Below are 23,061 nucleotides of genomic sequence, written 5' to 3'. Positions count from 1 at the left end.
GCGCCTACCAATGTCACCAACGATGATGCCCGCAGACACCAATTTGGGGTGGCAGTATTTCATGAACCACGAATAAATCCGCAAGCGCACGGAATACTGCTGTAGCATTTTACCCAGGAGCATACCGGGGTGTCATTTATATTTCCGCAGGGAAGGCGGTGAGTGAGAAGATATATAGATTAGTTGGTGAACTCTATCTAGATGGGATATTCTCATGCATAAACAGGGGTAAGATAATAACATGGTAGGAGGTAGTGTGACACACACACAAACTACCCTCTTGGATAAATAAAAGATAAAAGAAAGATAAAAGATGCTTTAGGCCGGGAGCAAGGTACAAGTCAGAGCTCGAGTCAGCTGTGCTAGGCTAGCTATATCTACACTTTCTCATTAGTTAGCTCGTCAGAGATTAAACTACACAACAGGGAGATCGCTATCGAAGTAACGGGAGGAGCCCGTATACCCCAGCGACTTTATGTACCTCCTACCCCCCCATACCGAACGTGGAGGATTACTCGGGCTCGAACAGGGCTGTCACCACCTGCCGGCTACCTCTACAAACCGTGGGTATAGTTGACATCCAGCAACCCTTAGCTAATCTAGACACCATGTCTACACTAGTAAGGGATACTCTAGTGTCCCGCGCGGAGCCCCCACCCTCTGGATGGACAGACATCACACTAGAGCAATCATACGAATACTGGAGCAGTTGATAGAGTTCTAAGAACAAAAGACTAACCATCTCTAGCACAGGGCGATCACACAATGCAAGCATGGAATGATAACGCAACCATATCAAGAAGCATATATCCGATAACTCAGAACATACTTCAAGCAGATATCGATAACCATAGTCTAATTCTATTACAAACGACCAAATATTACAAGAGAGAGCTATAGATGAACCCATACCAGAACTCTCGAGCAAGTCCGGTGACTCGATGACTCCTAAACTTCTCCTAAACTCGACGAAGCCTAAAGACTAAGGAAGGAATGCAAGAGAGGAGAGATGTGAGGTGTGTGGTGTGTGTGTGTTCTAATCTCTACCCCCTCTTGTATTTATAGCAGGGAGCCACTGGGTGAAGCCATCACAACTGACGTAGGGGACCAATGGGGAGACGCCACGTGCCCTGGTTGAGGCGGTGGGGCCCACGGGCCAGGTCGGCCGACCAGGTAGGTCGGTCGGCCTGCCCGGGCCACCAACCGCCCCCAACTTCTTCTAGCAGGCTGTCTTGGGCCTCCTTGTCTGATCCATGTTGGGGTTGGCCTGTCTTGACTTGTTTGGATTGGGTTCTTGCATCACTTTTGATCCATCTGAGCCTGAATCGGTGCTCTGATAATTTCTGAGATTTTATGTCAGGCCAAAGTGTGCTTGTAACCTGCATATTAGCTTGGAAACACAACTTACATATTCTAAAAGGTAAAGTGTGGTTTAGGGACGTTATTGGATAAGGATGCGTGTAAGAAATGCAAACTCTCATGATTTTTTGATCAAGTTGATGCCTAGAAATGATCGTTAGTGAGCATCAACAAGATCCTCCAAGCTGTCCTTTTCTCGTCCCGAGCAAAGTAGGACAAATCAGGTTGTTGATCAGAAAATCACTCTGACTCGTACCTTACCTGTCATGTCATTGTTTGAAGCAAAGAGATTCATCTATAAGTCTAAATAAATCAATTAGCATACCTTTGCTCAATTACCTTACTCCTTCATGGGACTTTTTAGCTATCTCCTTGTCTTGGGCTGTTGAGAGTTAGAACGGTGCATAGAGTAGAACTTACTTGTTTATTGATCCGCAATCCATCTGAAGGTGCTTTTTGAGAGATTTTTGAAAACATAGCAAAGCTCCCAGGATAACTCTCTCGAGGCACTCATCTTGTATTTCCTTACCAGGGCAGTATCTGCCTTTGATCCTTCCTACTACTATAAGCCTTTGTGGAGCTCAAGGTAGGATAAAACAGGGCACACTTGTATTATGTATATTGTAAAGCCAAAGAGAGGATCCATGGAGAAACAAAGTCATGCAATCTCGATCAAAAGGTGCAAGTGTATGAGTGGATGGATGGATGGATGGATGGATGGATATGGCTTACTCCTTGAGATAATGTCTTTTCTCTCTTGAATCATCACTGTCTCTCTTTTTTTTTGAGACATGGTTACCCCCTTTTCTCTCTTTTTTTTGGGCCATGCTTCTTTGGCATGCCATCTTTTCTCTTTTTTGGGGCAACCATAATCTGACTTTGTTTTATTTCAGGGATGTTCTACGAGAGAGATCACCAAGACATGGAGCATTTCTTGGTGTGAAGTGAATGGATGGTGGTGCCAATTCCCAGTGTAGGAATATAGCAAATGGATGGAACGTGTACGTGCTTATGATCGAGAAAGCATGAAGAGTATCTCACTAGGGTCATACAATTTGACAAAACTCAACAGAACATCAAGCAGCATATGTGTAAATGTTTTTCATGGAATATGACATATGGCTCTGGTAGGACATTGCATACCACTGGGGAACTTGCCCTTTTTTTTAAAAAAAAAATTGGAAACAACTCCAGACTTCAAACATCACTAGAATAAACTTGCACAACATTATTTACCATATCTGAACTCACAACAACTTAGACTTGGATCAAGCATATGCAACCCACGGAACTTTCAGGTTCATTGACAAGATATTTGCATAACCAACTGATTTAAACTCAAGAGAACTCTTATTTTCAAACTAAGCACAACAGACATGATAGAGCAAAGCAAAACTCATCCTTTCAACTTATCATAGGGAGTTAAAACATTCTTACCGCACATCATGAAAAAGGGAAATAAAGCAGTAAATCTTTATTTTGTTTTTGAAAGTTTTTATCAAATTTTTATTGAAAGCAAATAAAGGGATATAGTTGACTTAGGGGAGGGAACCTCTCCCAAGGTAGCTCTTGGTTTAGGGTCCAAAAAGCAGGACCTTTCTCCATACCTGATCAGGTTGAGGTCGTTTCGTCCGTACCTGGAGAAGTAGTAGCGGTCGATGACGTCTTGTTCTTCTTGCGCCATTTCTTCTTGGTCTTCTTTGATGGCGTAGGTGGCACAGGAACAGGATCCTCGGGCGTAGTAGCCTTTGATTTACCCTTCTTCTTAGACCTTTTTGAGCTCGTTGGATCTTCTTTCATAAGTGTCTTCATAAAAGGTATAAGACTATCCTTTTGCGAGGGTGTGACTTCGACTTCTTTGATTTTCTGAGGATTTGGCCAAATTTGACTCGGATCATCAAGCACTGCTCTCTCTTGGGTCGGAAGTCAAATTTCTCCTCTTTACCATTGATATGGAGTCAGATTTCTCCTGCCCCAACATCAATATGTGCATCTACTGTATTGAGGAATGGACGTCCTAGAATGAGAGTAGTCTCCTTCTGATTATCCATATCAAGTACCACAAAGTCGACTGGGATGAAACATTCCCGTACTCTCACTGGGACATCCTCAGTGATTCCTTCTGGGTGCCATACTGAGGAGTCAGCCAATTGCAACTGCATGGGTGTTGGTATCAACTCTGTGTAATTGAGTTGGTCGAAGATTGCCTTCGGCATCACACTAACACTGGCTCCCAGATCACATAAGGCTTTGTCGAAGTTCTGTGCCCCTATCGAACATTTGATAGTTGGGAATCCTGGATCCTTCTTCTTCTCAGGCAATTGTTGAAGTATAGCTGCACTGCATGCCTCAGTGAGCTTTATTACCTCAGTAGTTGGTAGTGGTCGCTTGTTGTTAATTATATCCTTGATGTAACGAGCATAGGTCGGAACCTTCATTGCATCCATCAAGGGCAAATTGATGTTCACCTGCTGTATCATCTCAACAAAGCGGCTGAACTGCTCATTTGTACTTGGCTTCTTTGCCCTCATAGGGAACGACAATACTTGAGTATCATAGAATTCATGCGGAGCCATCTTCCCTTTATGAACCTTCTCGGGTTCCTCCTCCCGAGGTGGTTCTTCTGCCACCGGGCTTGCTTTCTTCCTGTTATCATGGTTAGGATAAGGCGGATCTTGAGTAGTTTTACCTCCTCGTGTGGTTATCGCCTTAACGTTCTCCAGAGCAGGGGGCATGGTAGCAGCCACTTGAGCTAGTTGAGTCTCAATCATCTTGTTGAAACTCAATTGGTTCTTGATGGCAGTGAAGAATCCGTCCATCTTGGCATGGATGGTCTCCATAGATTTGTCTATAGCGGCCAATTTCTTTTGAAGGGACTCATTGATCTTCGCTTGGCCGTAGACAAGATCTCTCAAGTTAGGCTGGTTAGGACCAAAAGAATTCGAATTCCCATTACCTCCTTGGTAGTATGATCGTGGTTGATTCCACCCCTGACCTCCTTGTGGACGAACCCATTGCTGCCATTGAGGAATAGAGCTTCTTCTTGGGTTTCTGGGTAATTGTCGCCCGAATGTCCAACATTCCCGCAGACCTCGCATGTCATGCGAGTTTTCAAGGCTTGAAGTGTTTGCATTTGAGCCTTATCTTGGGAATAATCCTCAAATTTCTTGAGGAGGAGATCAATTTTCATAGCGAGCATATCGGCCTCCTTGACGGAGTGAATCCCTCGCTGGCGCGGTTGGTGGCGATCATCGCTCCAATCTTGTTTGGAAACCATCTTCTCGATCAATGATGTAGCTCTTTCAATGGTTAGCGAGAAGAAAGCTCCACCCGCAGCAGCATCCGCATGATCACGGGATGACTGTGTCAACCCGTTGTAGAAGTTCTATAGAATGAGCCAATTATCCATTCCATGGTGCTGACATGCCAGAATGTACTCCTGAAGGCTCTCCCAAGCTTCCGGAATTGACTCATTTGATGCCTGTTAGAAGTTCAAAATCCGACCACGAAGAGCATTAGTTTTGCCTGTCGGGAAGAACTTCGAGAGGAACACCTTGGTACATTTGTCCCAAGTATCCACAGCAGCCTTGTTAGCATAAAACCACTGTTTCGCTCTCCCCAAAAGAGAGAACGGAAATAGACGGAGTCAGATTACATCTTGCGATACACACTTGAAAATAAAAGTACTGTAGAGCTCCAGGAACTGCTGGAGATGAGCACTAGCATCCTCATTGGCCTTGCCATAGGAAGGGCTGGCCTGCACCATCATAATGAGACCCATCTTGATCTCGAAATTTTCTCCTCCGGTGTTAACCTCGGGCCCGGTGGGGACCTGGTTAGCAGACGGAGCAGAGTAATCACGGAGTGTCTTCTGGGCCATAGCTCTAGGAGCTGACGACGATGCGATGACTGGATTGAATGCCGAGAGTGATCACCGAGGTTATACGAGATGAGCTCGCGTCCTTCTCAGAAGTGACTCTGGATCGGAATGAAAGTTTTGCGGCAAGTCAAAACCGGTCATACACTACCCTGTTTTCATATCAACAAAGACAAGAAAACAAAGCCAAGTTAGCATGTTTAACAAGCGATTACCAATTTTGATTTTGTTCACAACTTTATCTATATATTTCACTCTGTGCCTTTCCCGGCAACGGCGCCAAAAATACTTATTGGCACCTACCAACGTCACTAGCGATGATGCCCGCAGACGCCAATTTGGGGTGGCAGTATTTCATGAACCACAAATAAATCTGCAAGCGCACGGAATACCGATGTAGCATTTTACCCAGGAGTATACCGGGGTGTCATTTATATTTTCGCAGGGAAGGCGATGAGTGAGAAGATATATAGATTAGTTGGTGAACTCTATCTAGATTGGATATTCTCATGCATAAACAAGGGTAAGATAATAACATGGTAGGAGGTAGTGTGACACACACACAAACTACCCTCTTGGATAAATAAAAGATAAAAGAAAGATAAAAGATTCTTTAGGCCGGGAGCAAGGTAGAAGTCAGAGCTCAAGTCAGCTGTGCTAGGCTAGCTATATCTACACTTTTTCATTGGTTAGCTCGTCAGAGATTAAACTACACAATAGGGAGATCGCTATCGAAGTAACGGGAGGAGCCCGTATACCCCAGCGACTTTATGTACCTCCTACCCCCCATACCAAACATGGAGGATTACTCGGGCTCGGACAGGACTGTCACCACCTGCCGGCTACCTCTACAAACCGTGGGTATAGTTGACATCCAGCAACACTTAGCTAATCTAGACACCATATCTACACTAGTAAGGGATACTCTAGTGTCTCGCGTGGAGCCCCCACCCTTCGGATGGAAAGACAACACACTAGAGCAATTATACGAATACTGGAGCAGTTGACAGAGTTCTAAGAACAAAAGACTAACCATCTCTAGCACAGGGCGATCACACAATGCAAGCATGGAATGATAACGCAACCATATCAAGAATCATATATCCGATAACTCAGAACATACTTCAAGCAGATATCGGTAACCATAGTCTAATTCTATTACAAATGACCGAACATTACAAGAGAGAGCTAGAGATGAACCCATACCAGAACTCTCGAAGCCTAAAGACTATGCAAGGAATGCAAAAGAGGAGAGATGTGAGGTGTGTGGGGTGTGTGTGTGTATGTGTGTGTGTGTGTGTTCTAATCTCTACCCCCCCTCTTGTATTTATAGTAGGGAGCCATGGGGTGAAGCCATCACAACCGACGTAGGGGACCAATGGGGAGACGCCACGTGCCCTTGTTGAGGCGGTGGGGCCCACGGGCCAGGTCGGCCGACCAGGTAGGTCGGTCGGCCTGCCCGGGCCACCAACCTCCCCCAACTTCTTTTGGCAGGCTGTCTTGGGCCTCCTTGTCTGATCCACATTGGGGTTGGCCTGTCTTGACTTGTTTGGATTGGGTTCTTGCATCACTTTTGGTCCATCTGAGCCTGAATCGGTGCTCTGATAATTTCTGTGATTTTATATTGGGCCAAAGTGTGCTTGTAACTTGCATATTAGCTTGAAAACACAACTTGCATATTCTAAAAGGTAAAGTGTGGTTTAGGGACTTTATTGGATAAGGATGCGTGTAAGAAATGCAAACTCTCATGATTTTCTGATCAAGTTGACGCCTGAAAATGATCGTTAGTGAGCGTCAACATCGGTCCAATTGAGTTGATGACTTGTTCATTGAGTTGTCCCATAGTTCCTTTGCTTTGGATTGCTCCCAGAGAGCTTCAAGCTTGTCGGGATTGATTAATCCTTCCATGAACAAGTCGATATCTTGTGACCATTCGGTTAGTTTGTCTTCAGAGATTGGTTCCTCCAATTCTTCAAGATATCTGATGAAAGCTTGATCTTGGTCCAACTCTGCAGAGTTCAGAGCCCACTAGTTTGAGAGTCCTCCGCAGGAAGTGTTGATATTGAAAGTGTCTTCAGCTGACCGGAGACAGTGCTCGATCTTATCATCGATGTTCGGAAAAGTGTTTTTTGACTGCTTCTTTTTGCGAGTATTCTTCTTGAAGCTAGTCGACTTTTTCTTCCAAAGATTTGGTTCGACGCGAACACAATCCGAAAGTGTGGTCTTTCTGTTTGTGGAAGTTTCATGCTTGGAATCTTCTAGCAGTTTTTCCAAATCCTTTTCCAGTTCGGAAAGTGTTTTGGCTTTGATTACGTTGAATTCGGGCTTCGTTGTTGAGGTCTGAGAATCCGATTTCTTCGAGTTGATTGATGAATTCGTCAAATTCATGGTGTTTCGCGGCTTCTGAATCTTCTGGGGGATCTTGATCGGTTGAGTGGCTTTCGAAGCCTCCTGATCCGTCGGCGACAAAAATCTAGGAGCCGACGTGAAAGGAGGTGCCTTTTTCGAGCACTGGGTTGTCGATGAGAGAAGCCATCGAATTCTTTTCACGATCGTTCGTGAGAGGGCCCCACGGTGGACGCCAGCTGTCGGTGTTTTACCGTCGGGTTCTCCGAGGGGTATCCTGAGGAGAGTGGTTATGAGTAGGAACTCGCCGAGATCAGAACGCGATGGTTCAAGGAACACAAGAATTTAGACAGGTTCGGACCGCCGGAGCGTAATACCCTACGTTCTGTGTGGTGGTTTTTATTCCCTCTGGTATTGTTCGATGTCTTGGAGGGGTCCTTGTTCGCCCTTATATGGTCTGGGGGAACAGGGTTACATGGAGAGTCCCAGCCGAGTACGTTTAGAGTCCAACTCCGAGTGGGTCGGGTAGTTTCCTTGTACTTGGGCTAGTTCTACTGTTGTACGAGTAGTTAAAGTAGAGGTAGGAAGTACCCATGCAGTTCTCCCTACTCTAGAATATTATATGCCCGTGAGCAGTACTGCTGCCCCGGGTCTGATAGTTCCCAACCCACAGATCGCAAGCAATCCCCCGGCCCGCTGCAGGAACAGGAAGCAACTCGTTCCTCGATCGTCTTCCAAAAGCGAGAGAGAGATGAATATGATCCAGTCGTGGTCTGCTCCCATGGAGATTTGCAGCAGAGCTGGGAGGACGGCCACGCGCTGCCTATGCAACCTGCTCCTTCGAGCTCTTGCCACCAAGACCTTTGCTTCATTGACCTGTTCGCTGATGAAGCGGTATCAAAGTAGTGTGATACTACTTCTTTTGCAGACCCTATACCCACACTATACTAAGAAAACCTTCACCTAGACACTAGTATGGGAGACCAACTCTATTTGGGGACTCAAATCTTTATTCACCATAACTTAGTACAATATAAGACTGTTACACTCTTTACGTGGGTACCCTACCATGACACTACTACTCTTCATGGCAATTTTGCTATCTTCTACTTGAGACCTCTTATGCTATGGTATGGCAAGAGGGGATGGGAGCACCCCTATTTATAAGACTCCATGGCTCATATGGTTTTGCCATATGTCCATCTTCTACACACTTTCTACAAAATATCTATCTCTAGAATTTTTCTTATGCTTATCTAACCATACAAATATCTAGTTTCTAGAGTATTCCATATTTTACCATGAAGCATGGCAACTATGGTTCATGCATACTCTCTAATCTTCTAGAAGCTTCTCACAAATATGCATTGCTATTTTCAACAAATGCCAATCAATTTGGTTGTTCAATACGTGTCTCTAAATCTGGATGTGCTCTCTATGGGTAACTTCTTGTTAACTCTATTGTATTTAACAAGAAGTCACCCATAGAGAGAGCACATCCATTTTTTTATACAACATATGCCAGCTAATGAATTTTTGCTGCCTTAGCATGTGAATTTCAGTAAGATGTCCCTTGTCCCTAAACTTAGAAGGGAACAAACAACCCGTAAGCTCTGTTGCAAAACAGAAACACAAATCATGCTACAATAGAAGCAACAAATGAGAAAAGGTATGGCCATTGCAACGCTCCACCATAACTACCGGTTATTTATGCCATACTTTCTGAATTAGGAGGCCACCTCCTCGCATTTCAATCAGCCTGCTGACTGAGGATATCTGTGAGGCTACCTTGAAGCATATCTGCATATATACTCATCTGGTGTATAGGGAGCCCTCGCATCTATATCGTGATGCACTCACTCAATAAACCTGCACGAATAGTCTAATGAGAAAGCAAGGTTTCCTGCCTGGTTCGTTTCAAAAAAGAAGAGAAAGCAAGCCTAAAATTGAAAATACAAGATGCAGAAGAGGTAAAGTACATGGGCACAGGCAGTTGATATTTACCTTCTGCCTGGATGCCATGTGTTGAAAAAAACATTTGCGAGTCCCCGACGCTAGATCAATTGTCCTATAGGTATAATTGAGCCTTATGGTTCTTTTTTTTTTTGAAAGGGAGCCTTATGGTTCTTCATTGTCTGCATAGTCATTTTCCCTCCGACTGGAAGGTAGGCCAAGTTGAATGCTAAATTACATTCACCTAATTGTGTCTACCGCAAGCTAAAAATCTCTTTGGACGAATCGCTAACATAAAAGTTACAGTCAGATTGGTCTAGTTCAGTTGTAAAAAATTAAACGTGCGGATGTCCTTGGAATCCTCGCATATCCCCCAGCTCTCTCAGCGCTCGAAATTATCATGTTGTATTCGTGTCCCTATGTAAGTTCAAGTTTTATGCCTAAATTTGAATTTCCAAAATTTGAAGGATAAAATCCAGAATGTGGCTTGTTGGCCAAAATAAGCTCCCGGTGACGGTGGTATTTCCTCCCCAAACTTGTTGTCTTATAAATAATTTTAATGAACATGCATGCATTATTTTAACATATTATATATATTCATAGGCTATTGATAGCTAAATTTGACAACAAGCATCCCAAAGAAACGAGGGGCATTTCCCATGTTTTCATGTTTCCAGATTAAGCTTAACTATTTAGACACCCAACATATATTATTTTATAAACATGACATTTAAGTGTTGCTTGCATATTGATAAGCGTTAAACTCCAATGAAAATTCATGAAACAGGAATATATCCTTCAGTAGGCTCAATACGCAATAATTAAATGATAATGGGACAACAATTCTAAACCGAGCATCCTAGAGAAAAACAGCTACAGACCTAAATTAAAAATCTGTTTGGACGAATGGTTAACACAAAAGTTACAACCAGATTGGTCTAGTTCAGTTGTAAAATATTAAATGTGCGGATGTCCTAGGAATCCTCACATATCCCCCGGCTTTCTCAGCACTTGAAATTATCATGTTGTATCCATGTCCCTCTGTAAGTTCAAGTTCTATGCCTAAATTTGTAGGATAAAATCCAAGACTGTGGCCTGTTGGCCAAAATCCTCCAAAGTCTTATAAATAATTATAATGAACATGCGTGCATTATTTTAACATATTCTTACTAAAAACTTTTTAATATTGGGGATTGGATTGTTAATTTGCTGGAGTACCTCAAATCACCTAAAGAGTAGTTTTTGGTATGTGGGTTCCCTTAATGCATTAAAATTTCTCACTTTCTTTCGTTGCCACTTTTCAAATTCACATTATGCTATCACCATTAAAACCTCGTGGAAAGTTTCCCAGGCACACGACGCAACGTATCCGTCCTATTGGACGACAAACCGGCAGGAGAAGCCTCCTAGCGTGCGTCGGCATCCTTGGCGAGCGTGCGGACCGATCCATGTCCTGCTTCTCCGCCCATGGAGCTCACGGAGGGCCTCCGCTAGAACCCGCTCCAGCTCCTCAAGAATCCCAATAACGGCGGCCACTACTCCCAGGTGTGCGGCGTCGCGCCATGAACCAGGCGCGGGTGCCCATGCCGGCCTTGGCCTTAGACCTCGACACCCGCCACGGAGCGAGCGGCATCACGCTCAGCACGGTGACCCTGTACACCACGCTTCGCCTTCTGAACTGTCGACGACATCACGCGGGGGCGCTGGCCTCGCTGCTCCCGCCTGCAGGTGCTGAAGCCGCGAGGTCACTCGGGCACGGGCTGGACGAGACGAGCACGGCGGCGCGTCGAGGCCTGCGCGGCGGGTGGCGATCGAGGTCCTCTTGCGGCTCCAGATGTCCATCTTGGCGGGGCTCGGCGCGACGCTGCGGTCGCCGGTCTGGGCGCCCTCGCCACCTGAGCACCAGCCATGTGCCACGGGGACGGCGCCGGGCGTGGCGGTGGCGGTGGTGGTGGCGGTGGCGTCCTTCGGTCTCCGCGTGCAGGCAGAGAGGCACGGCGTCAGCTGCTTGTCCTAGTGGTCGTGGATCCTCGTGGAGGTGGCGTCCCAGTTTTCCTTCTTGGGACGTGCACGGCGATTGGCGATCACGCGCTGTCCCCGGCCGGCCAGCCTTGCTGCGCTCGCCAACCGTGGCGTCCTTCTCCTCGCCGCGGTCGTGGTCACCGACGCCGTGGATGTCCGCCGTCTGCTGGCGTGCGAGCGGCCGAGCGGGAGGCGCGGTTACTGCGGGTTCTCCGAGTCGGCGCGTGTGCGGCCGCGCCGGAAATCGCTCCAGGTCCGATTCAGTTGATTGGAGCCAAGTTCCGAATCTTTCTTGGGGCGGTAAGCCTTTCTCGTGTTCTTGGATTCCGATTTCATTCGCTCACCGAATCGAATTCGAAGTTGGCTAGCAGGTTTCTGATCTATAAATCCTTCGGTGTGTGCTCTTTCCAAGTCCCAATCCAGAGACCGCAAAGCGCTAGCTTCTTGAACCAACCATCTTCAGCTCGAAGTGTTAGTTTGATCCAATGGAGACGTGCATCAGAGCCGGTTCCAGGCTGTGCCGTCTGCTCTTGCCCAACATCTTTGCCTCTTCCCCCGGTTTAATGAAGACACGCCAGCCGGAGTCAGCTAGTGTTGGTGCTGAATGCCCACATCTGCGCCTGTGCAATCTGCTCCTTGGAGCTTTTGCCACCAAAATCTTTGCTTCATCAACCTGTTCGCTGATCAAGACGTTACGGCAGCTTGTTCATCCATCACTCGTGGCGGCGGCACCGATTGCAGGCAGCGAAGTGTCGCGGCTGCCACAGGACATCCTGATGGACATCTTTGCTCTTCTGGAGATCCCTGACCTCGTGCGTGCAGGATCAGTCTGCGCCTCGTGGCGTGCCGCCTGCACAAGCCTGTGCAGCACTGAACATTGCTGCAAGCTGCAGCAGACACCGTGCCTCCTGTACACCTCTGAATCCCTCGGCGACAGGGCCATAGGTCTCTACAGCCTCGCCGAGAAGAAGGCCTACACACTGGCTCTCCCCGACCCGCCTATCCGGAGTAGGGAGATCATCGGCTCCTCCTACGGCTGGATAATCACTGCAGACGAGAGGTCCGAGCTGCAGCTTGTCAACCCCATCACCGGTGATCAGATTGCGCTGCCATCGGTCACCACCATCGAGCAGGTGCGGCCGGTATATGATGACGAGGGCACCCTTTGCAACTACGAGTACTCCTGGTACACTGCACGTAAATGGGTCTCGGTCTCGAGCAACACATCAATCCTTGACCTCAACAAGCTGCGGGATAAACTGTTCTACAAGGCCTTTCTGTCCTCGGATCCATCCACGGGGGACTACTTCGTGGTGCTCATCCACAACCCACATAAGCAGCTCTCGTTTGCGAGGTCCGGGGACGAGGAGTGGACATGGTTGCCACCACACACTTTCTATGAAGACTGCCAATTTCAGGGTGCACTGCTGTATGCCACCACTGCAAACGGAGAAATCCATGCATTCGATCTTGGTGCCCCTGCATTTGTGGCGAAGATAGTTCTGAACAGGGTGAAGCGTTCTATCTCCGACAGGATTTACATGGTTCAAGCTCCATCTGGTGAAGTGCTGCAAATTAGGAGAATCACTACTGGATCTGGAGAACAGTTTAATGAGTTACCCTTAAAGACCGACACTATTGAAGTACATAAAGTGGACCTTACATCGGAAAAGCTTCTAGTTGAGGTAGATACCTTGGGTGAGAATGTGTTGTTTATTGGGCGTAGCCAATCATTTTGCCTTTGTGTCAAAGAATATCCACAACTGAAGCCAAATCATGCCTACTTTACAGAAGATAACTCTCTGAGTGTCACGAGCTTCAAGCATCTTATGCGTGATATGGGAGAATTTGACCTGGAAAATAATAGGAACATGGAAATTGTATCCCCTCAGCTTTGGTCCAACTCTCCGACCCCTGTGTGGCTGGTTCCAAATCCCAGGAGAATGAGTTTGGCGCCGCACAATTAGATATCACGAGATGTTTCCCAATGATATGATAAAAAAAAATTGTACCTCTTTTTCTATGCTACAGTCATTTACTTTTATTGAACTAGCACGAGAGCTGCGGGTAGCTAGTCTTTTGCTAACTTTTATATTTCTACAAATAGTGTCATTGTAATTCTTTTCCAAATGGCTCAAACTGTGTGTCATCTATGTTTCTCTACATCTGTCACATTTTGTGAATTGTTTTTTGGAACACGAATTTTAGGAGAGAAAAAAACTACGATGTAAAATGTAACATCCCGGGTTTTTTGGAATGTCAAATAGTCTAAAAATATGAATTTAAAAAAATTGTGGCAGTGCTGTAATTTAATTCATTTAAATAGGAATTATGCCCTTCCAAAATCCCAGTAATTAAAATTTTGAATATAAATAAGGATTTTTTGGGCTCTACCTTGTTTATTGGAATTCGAATTGGATTTATTTTCCTTGTTTGAAAATTTGTATGGAAATTAAATTAATGTGTGCCCCTCAATTTAATTTTAAATGCTAACTCTTGCGTGGGATTTAATTTGAAATGAACCATTCAAATTGAATTCAAACCCTATCCCTAACCCTAACATGGCCCCGTCCAACCCGTGACCCGGACCAAACCCGATACAACCCAAACCTAGGTTCTAACACAGCTGGCCCCAAAAACCTAAAGGCCATTTCGGCTTGCGCCTGAACCAGCCCAGCTAACCATCTCGGCTTGCTTCTCCGCGTAGCCCAGCTCGCTACCCGCACCAGCCCGCCTGCACGACCATGGCCCAGCAAATCGCTGCGCCGGCCCGTTTGCGCACCAGCGGCCCAGCTCGCCGCTCGCCGTCTGCCCAGCTCGCATGCGTAGTAAATTGACTACATAAATTGACTATACATGTCGGACTACTTTATAATATAGTTTTCTTAGTTAATTCAAGTTTCTAATTTGTTAAAAAAACTTAACTCTTTTCAGAGTTTGTACGAGATATATCTAAAATAAAACTTAACTCTTTTCAAGTTTTCTACGAATAGTGTCATTGTAATCCTTTTCCAAATGGCTCAAACTGTGTGTCATCTATGTTTCTACATCTGTCACATTGTGTGAATTATTTTTTGGAACACGAATTTTAGGAGAAAAAAAGGAATATCTTATGTATATACATATATTTTTATATTATTCACACCTCTCCCTTATACCAATTAATGTAAAACAATCCTAGCCCAGATTTTGCTCGTGGCCTCGTTCATGTTACTAGTTGCCATACCTAGATGCCCAACATGCTATTCTCAAAAAAAAAAACTACGATGTAAAACCCATTGTAACATCCCAAGGATTTGGAAGGTAATTAGGCTCTAATTTCCATTGTAAAAATTGGTTATCATTTGGGCAAAGGAGACACGTGTGATAATGAGATCAAAAGGGGGATTTTCAAATTTTGAAAGAGAAGTGACTAAAAATAGTATACATTACCATTAAGGTTTTTTTTAGATTACACAGTACAACTAAGACACTTAACGCACGCACACTCACACCCCTACAAATACACGTACGCAAACTCTACCCCTATGAGCATCTTCGAAGACTGAGCCGGCAAATCCTCGAGAATGACGAAGTCACCACAGGCACCTCGCAGTCGACGGGAATGTCGCCTACCACTGAATGCACAACACCGTTAAATCCCAGAATATTCGCTCCCATAGGGAGTCGAACCCAGGACCTCAGGTGCTTCCGAGGCTCTTATAACCACTAGGCTATAGTCCCTTTCGCTCCCATACGATGAGCTGGATCTCAGCCGCTCCATGCCCGGGTGAAGCCTCCGCTGCTCCCCTACGCCGCACACCACGCCTTTGCCGCCCCTGCGCCGCACGCTGCGGGCTTGCCCCCGCGCCAGCTCGCCTATCGCGGGTCGCTTCCATGCAGCTTGCCCGATGCATGCCGCATGCCGCACGCCACGGGCCTGCCTCCGCGCTAACTCGCCCGCTGCGCCACCGCACGCTGCATGCTACACGCTGCGGGCTTGCCCCTACGGCCACTCGCCTGCTGCTCGCTGCCGCACGCCGTTAGTCGCCTCCGTGCCAACTCACCCGCTGCACGCCGCATGCTGCAGGCCTGCCCCCACACCGCTCGCCCGCCACGCCGCAGGCCGCCTCCGCGCGGCCACAGGGTAGAGGAGAGGGAGTGGCCCCTGAGCACCATCAAGGGCTGGCACCTGCTCAGCTCGCCACCGGCCACGGCGGAGCTCGAGCTGCAGCAGCTTGCCACCGCCGTCGAGAGAGAGGGGAGGACAGGCGGAGGGAGCAGGGGAGAGAGGAGGGGATAGGTGAGAGAGATAAGGGTGGGTCCCACTTGTCAGTGGCTATAGAAGGGGTGGTTAGAGTAGATTTGAGTAGAAAATGAAGATGACCGGAATATAGAGGATGTGATATAGAGTATGACGAGTGCATGAGAAATATAGATATAGGAGAGAATTTTAATGACCAGGACATAATATTTCTTTTAGAGGATGGATTTATTAGACAATGACAAGTGTGCATAGTCTAATGCCAATACTAGGATAAATATGTGGAGAAGATTTAAATGCTACTAAAAATAATTGAATTTGGACAAGTTTATGAAGAAGAACATTAAGGTCAATTAGCTATTTTAGGGAGCTTCATGTTTAAAATTTAGTTAAACAGTAAAGTTTCGGACAACATGAAAGTTGTAATATAAGCCATATAATACAATAGAGAAATAAAGTTAAAATGAGGATTTGAATGATCTGGGCAGGGATTAGACAAATAAAGCTGGATAAAAATGCTGAATTGGAGAATAAAGCTAAAAGAGGCCAAGTGTTGGTTCTGCCGTGTTCAAAGCCAAAGTTTGGCTGAAAATTAAGTTAGTTTTTGTGTAGAAAGTTTGGATATAAAATGCACCTGATTATAGAAGGATGTATAGAGAATGTCATAGTGTCATTTGAAATCCAAGAAATTTTGGACAAGATATTTAAATTGAGTTCCAAATTTTGAGCCTAAATAAAATGATACATTGTAGATCAACCATGCATGACAAGTACTCAGATGCAAACCTGGATATTTGTACAGAAAGAAGGTGCCATTTGTTTGGGTGAATACCTTTGGAAGGTCACTCAAAATCAACTTCTAAAACAGGCAGTTTGAATTAAAATGCTGAAGTTCGGAAAAAGCAGCCTGAACCCCAGAGCAATTTTTCGAAGGGTTCGAGGCCAAATTAGAAAATATGCCTGAAACAAAAGTTGTAGGGGAATATCAAATCAATAACTTTGCTTCTCGGATAGTTTGAAGTGCAAAAGTTAATCTTGGAGATAACGGAGCTGCAATGTTCAGGTTATGAGGAGTTCAGTCTGAAACAGATGTGCATAGCAAGGATCAGACCAATGTTTAGAAAAGTTCGAAATAGAATCTGAAGAACTGCCTGTAACAGAAAAACGAGAAGAACGATAGGGATAAAATTCTCCTGTTGGAAGATCTCAATGTTTAGTAGTTTTGGAAATAATTTGCATCATTGTTGACAGATTTGAATAAGTTTTAACTGAAAGCCTGTTCTTCAGTGGCGACTGAAATGTTCAGAGCCATTTTGAGCAAGATAGAGACTGAATCAGAGAAGGTGCATAGAAAGAAAAATGTAGAGTAATTTCTTCCCTAAATTTTTTATTTTGGGATATTTTGAGGTTTACACCCAGAGTTTGCAAGTATTTGGGTTTAAACCTAGCAGGATTGAGCTGATGACTGAAGCAAGCACTGCATTATTGGCCGAATACAGTAAAACCGCAATAATCAGGGTAGAAGTTAAAGGCTTCAGAGGCAGATTTTGGGAAAGTTCCCAACATAAAAGTTAAAGAGGAAGGTTCTCTCTATAATTTTTATTTTGGCTGATTGCAAAGTTTGTATATGAATCTGAGAGAAAAAGGAAGATCAAACTTGATGGTCCAGAGAAGGAGCAGAAGAGAACAGAGCAGGTTTAGACCAAGCCGTTATCCACTGCCGTCGCCACCGGATCAAATTCGCGGAAAAATTCAAGCATTCACGTGTCAATCCCATCCCAAGCCAGCAGCAGGCGATGCAGGTGCAGGGCGGAGGCGGCAAGCGCTCAGATTTACTATCCCTTGCCACCGGCCATTTCTTCTTTCCCGACGAGCTCTCGCTCCGAGCGCCGCCACCACACCTCTCCAGTGAGCTAGGTCTTCGAGTCCGTTATGGAGCAAATAAGATGGTGTTCCGAGTTCCGCGGTTGTTTTTTAGGATCTTGCAGCTTTTTGTGGTCCGGGAGCGGCTCGGGTCCGCCCCGAACGCCTCCTCGCCGCCGTGCGCTGCCGCGGGGAGGTTGGTTTTGGCCTAGGGATTTGACCCAAATGGGATAAAGTGGTCACATGGATGCTATCCGTCCAGCAGGTCTGTCGTCGCCGGTCACTTGAATCCGAGCTTCGGTCACCGCCGGCCATGGTGGCCACCGCAGAGAAGAAGTGAAGAAATGAGGGGGGGACTAGGTGAAAGAGGTCCCGGGTGTACCATGGGTGCTCGTGGGGCCAAGTCCCGTTGCCGGCGAGGCCGCTGGTGGCGAGCTGGCCGTCGTGCCTGTCGCTGTGCCGTGGTCATGGCCGGGAACAAAAAGAAGAGATGGATGGCCCACTTGTCGGTGAGAGGAGGAGAGAGAGAGGGGTGGAAGGCAAGTAGAGAGAAGTCTAGCAGGTTTTGTGCAAGTAAACTTGGTTTAGATTCTTTTTAAATGCTATACATTGTATAAACATAAAAAATAGTCAAATTGACTTTATTAAGATTTTTAATTTCTTGATACTCAAAGAAAAGATTTTTAATTTCTTTTATGCAAGAAAAAATTATAACACTAGATTTATAATAAGGTTTAATATTATTTATTTTCTTTATTTTTCAATGATTTAAATAAAAACTTAAAACCTTACTTCATATGATCATAAAATATTAATAATTATTAACCAACTATTATAAATAATTAGAAATAATAATAATAATAAATAGGAAAATAGGATTTTATTAGAGTGAAATAATTCAAGTTAACCTTAAATAATAATTTAAAATTTTTAGAGTTTAAATAATTAGGATAAAATCTGTTAGAGTTTCTTGAAGGGTAATTAGGGTTGGAATGCAATTTTATCGACAAGGAAAGTTGTGGTTCATTTCTAAAATATTTTGCATACACTAACGCCTCCATTCGCCTAGATGACCATTTAGTCCGTTTAAACGGTAAACACTGGTCACCCATGTCATTTAGGCTCTAAATAGTGCATTAAACCGCTGGACCGTTTAAACCATTAAAAATCATCTAAACCATCTGAATAGAGTCATTAAACATGGTTGAGCTAAATGACTATTTAATTCGTAATTTATTTAATAGGAGGATTACAACTACCATAATCAATACCGAACTAATTAGGTAAGTCCATGAAGTGTTGTGGGATTTAGATTTCTTCCAAAAATATTATTTGGTAGAATAGTTACTTTTACATGTGCAAATATGTAGAGTTTCTAGCATATTTGACATTTATGAACATAAATATGTATATTTTATTATTACTATGCTAAACCATTTAGGCCGTTTAAACACCGTTTCAATGGCCTAAACGCTAAACAAATGATGACTGATCGTTTACCGTTTAGCGTTTAGGATAACAATGACTAACTTCGCATATCATCGCGATCAGAAGTTCAATCGAGGTCGTCCGAGCCGAGTTTGTCAAGTAGTTGTCCAATGATCCAGGAGATGATAAAGGTAGTTGCTCACGATCAAGTACGTACATGAACTCCGTGTTGAAGCTTCACTTTTCAAAAGAAAGCAAGGCAAAGCACCTAAGCATCTAGACCTACTAATTTCTTAACTTTTAACATTATTTCATGTTATTGTATGTGATTATGTGAATGCTTAGGTCTAGGAGTTGATTGAGTACCTATCTGATGCATGATAACCTCCTTGACCTAAGGACATGTTTACCACCTTCGCAACTAGTTCAAAACCTAAGTGTCTAAAAGGACCTCTGCTCTATGAGAAAAGTAGCCAAGGTCTTAGTTAATGGTTCATCAGGGAAAATCAAGATTAGTATGATGGTCGTTGAGTGTAGAGCAAAACAGGAGTTCTGACATTGTCCTACTCCCAATGAAAGAACTAAGAATCTATGCTATGTTTAACCTCGGTCAAGCTTTGAACATACTAGTCGCATGCTGACATATGGAACCAGTAAGCCGATGTAACATGGTTGACCTAGATTCTTGAACCAAATAATACCCCACTCGAAGTGGGAAGTAGGAGGGGTCGTATCCTGAAACCCGTGTTGATGAGATCATCAGGCCCTACGGGGGATATGAACATGGGTGCAAATTAAACCTGGGCCTAGATAAGTTTGGTTCAGGGTTTAGTATCTTCCTCGTGAAAAGTTGCTACGTATAGTTTACCTGAAACACGCACGTGTCATGTGATCAGGGATCCCCCCTGTAGGGTGTATAGTCGATTCATCTCGATTATGAATACTAGTTGAACTGGCTTAAACACCATAAAGTAATTACGATGCAACCTTTATAAAAGTTATGGCTTGATAAACCTAGATGTATCTTGATGTTTGTGACCACTAAAGTTTACTTTTCTGTTTAATTGATAACCGAATCTACTGAATAGGAGTTATTAGTGTCTTGTAAGTCCAAATGTTTTATACCAAGTAACCTGTCCACTCTAAAAGCCTTGAATATCATTGATCCTATTTAATTATATTTGGTTACTTGGTGAAGTCTTGCTGAGTACCTTTGTAGTAAGTGTTTGTTCTTGAATGTTTTTAGCCGTGTCGCCGGAGGAACCCCAGGAGTAAACCCAAGACCAAGAGAGTATGTTGAGTCCATACTGCTTTAGATGTTTAAAAACTTGTAGTAATATAAGAACTTCTATGGTAACAAACCCTAAGATGGTAGGCTATGGTTGAAACTCTATAGCACTGGTTTGCATTAAGGTTTGTTCTTATCATGTAGCTTCCTGGTTTTATGATCTAAATGCAACGTCTGTGTGAAATATCTGAAGTTCTACGCAAAAAGATTATGTATGCATGTCTATGTCACTATTGTAAGGTGGAAAGTTTGGGTGAAGCCGGACAGACTACCAGCTTTATTCCATTTGATGAGCATTGGTTGGAATATCCTTGTAATTGATCATCGGACACTCTTGAAGCTTGGATAAATTGGGCGGTTTCACCACACGGGGTGGATCATAACACATTGCCCTCCACCATATATAAGACCTAAGATAGGGGAGGCGCGCCGGGCTAGCGGGGCCTGCCATGTGCTATCAAGGCCCGAGAAGGGGTCCTAATACCCTGACCTCCTCATGAATCGTTCGCCTTCAGTAGCTCAGCAAAGAAGCCTGCTGAGGCCGTTGTACGACTACCACGTTCACGCCATGTCCTGCTAAGGAGATGGCTGACAGGACCAATGCCATGCTGATAACACCACAGACCATGGACAAGACTTGACATCGAGCCATGACAGAGCGCAACCAACCAAAAGTCGTGTAGAGCTCCCAAACTCCTCACTAGGATGTTAACCCCTAGGGGTAAGGAACGCCTTCCTCCGATTGTAGTCCAGCCCACAAACATATATGTGTAGCTGGGACTTCACTCTAGGCAGACTTTGTAGAGTCTCATTCTCACTCTCTAGAGCCCAAACTTTTACACACGCGCTCGCGTGCACAATCTCACATGCTTGCAAGCGCCATGTTGTAAGCACCCAACACTCAAACGTAAGAAACATGAAGAACACCACCCACACTAGATGTAGGGCGATCGTCCGAACCAGTATAAACCCCTTGTCTTTGATTGTTAGCCATCAATATACGGAGAAGCATGGCGCAATTTACTAGCCGGTGTATGAAACACTGACAGCTACAGAAGCACATAGGTCACCCCCACAACAATTCCACCTTGTATGGAGAAGTTACTACATGGCATTCCTACCATATCATAAGGCCTCACTATCTTTTCTCCTTATCCTAGGGCTTCGAGGGATCTGAGAGCCAGCAACCAAGGCGATTTTCCTCCGACGATCGATACAGTATGCTCTCTTGCCGCAAAGTAAATTAAATTAAATTAGATGGTTATTTTTCTAAAATTTATTAAAATTCATGATCTTAGCATTTAGGACACATAGATTGCTCGTCAATTTGTTTCTTTCACACAGGTGGCTTCACGTACGGCCGGGCTCCTGCTTCCGAGTGCCGGGCGCCACACCCGCATATCGCGGTCGCCGGTCTGGACAGGTCGCGCTCGCCACTACCCGTGCACCAGCCGCGAGCCACCAGGGCACGTTACAGCACTTGGCGTGGCGGTGGTGTCTTTCTCCTCGCCGCCGCGTTTGTAGGCCTCCGTGACCAGGCAGGCGAGCGAGCCGAAGCGGCGCGGCGACTGCTGCTCGGAGGCCTTCGCCTTCTTGTTCGTCGCGATGAACTGTCGACGACGTCGCGTAGGTGCTGAAGCCGCGAGGTCGGGCTAGACAATCACGGCGTAGGAAACACGCCGAGGGCTGCACTGTTGGTGCTGAGAATCGCCGCCGGCGAGTCCAACCCGCTAGAACACCGATGAACACAACGCACGGCCACCACGAGTGGAGATGGCAGCCTTGCACACACGAACACGAGAGAGGAGTATTTTTTTCACTGCATAACGGCTCAGCTTTTTTTGATGCATTGAGCGGTTTATATCACCAATGAGATCCGCTTCCCCCGCCACGGTCAGCAGCTGCACGGTGTGCCTTATTTTCTGGACACCCGTGTGACATGTTCGGCGTGCTCGCCATGGCGGGGAGTCACCCTGAAGACGCGGTCTCGGCGTGCCCACGTGCAGTCTCCGTGGCACCCAAGATTCTACGCGATTACAAACATGCTTTGCAACAACCAAAAACACCTACCTGATGCACCTACATGCTGATACAAGTTTGACACAATTACAGAAGGAAAAAACGTCAACAATTCACCCCCTTAATCTTGTCAGACTGTGACGACGCCAAGTTGCTTCCTCATCTCAATGAACCTGATTCTTCCAAGAGGTTTACTCAAGATGTCTGCCAACTGCTCGTCAGTGCCCACATGCTGAACATCAACAATGCCTTCAGCAACACATTCTCTGATATAATGATATCAAGTAACAATGTGCTTGGATCTCTCATGGTACACAGGATTTTTGCAGAGCTCCTGAGCAGACTTGCTGTCAATGTAAAGTCTAAACTTCTTCACTTCAGTGCAAGTGAGATCAGCCAGCAACCTGCTTAACCACACTCCCTGACATGTTCCAGTTGCAGCAGCTATATACTCAGATTCACATGATGACAGTGCAACAACCCTTTGCTTCTGTGAACTCCAAGTAATTAAGTTTGGGCCAAGAAAGAAAACAACACCTGAAGTGCTTTTCCTCTTCTGAATGTCCCCTGCATGATCACTGTCAGTGAAGCCAAACAGCTCTGAGTGTGCTCCTTTGACAAACCTGCACCCCAACTGTGTGGTTCCTGCAACATACCTCACAA

General features: G+C 45.2%; 2 protein-coding genes across 2 annotated transcripts; one reads left to right on the top strand and one right to left on the bottom strand.

The window, feature by feature from the left end:
- Nucleotides 1–3,317: 3,317 nt before the first annotated feature.
- On the bottom strand, nucleotides 3,318–4,094 carry LOC120694275. Its single transcript, XM_039977445.1, has one exon. It carries the CDS (start codon nucleotides 4,092–4,094, stop codon nucleotides 3,318–3,320), a length of 777 nt encoding a protein of 258 aa, XP_039833379.1.
- Nucleotides 4,095–12,042: 7,948 nt separating this feature from the next.
- LOC120694274 (F-box protein At5g25290-like) lies at nucleotides 12,043–13,524 on the top strand. Its single transcript, XM_039977444.1, has one exon. It carries the CDS (start codon nucleotides 12,043–12,045, stop codon nucleotides 13,522–13,524), a length of 1,482 nt encoding a protein of 493 aa, XP_039833378.1.
- Nucleotides 13,525–23,061: the final 9,537 nt, after the last annotated feature.

The sequence above is a fragment of the Panicum virgatum genome, unplaced genomic scaffold (assembly GCF_016808335.1).
Source record: "Panicum virgatum strain AP13 unplaced genomic scaffold, P.virgatum_v5 scaffold_4508, whole genome shotgun sequence".
Taxonomy (NCBI): Eukaryota; Viridiplantae; Streptophyta; class Magnoliopsida; order Poales; family Poaceae; genus Panicum; species Panicum virgatum.
This window is presented reverse-complemented; position numbering and strand designations above follow the sequence as displayed.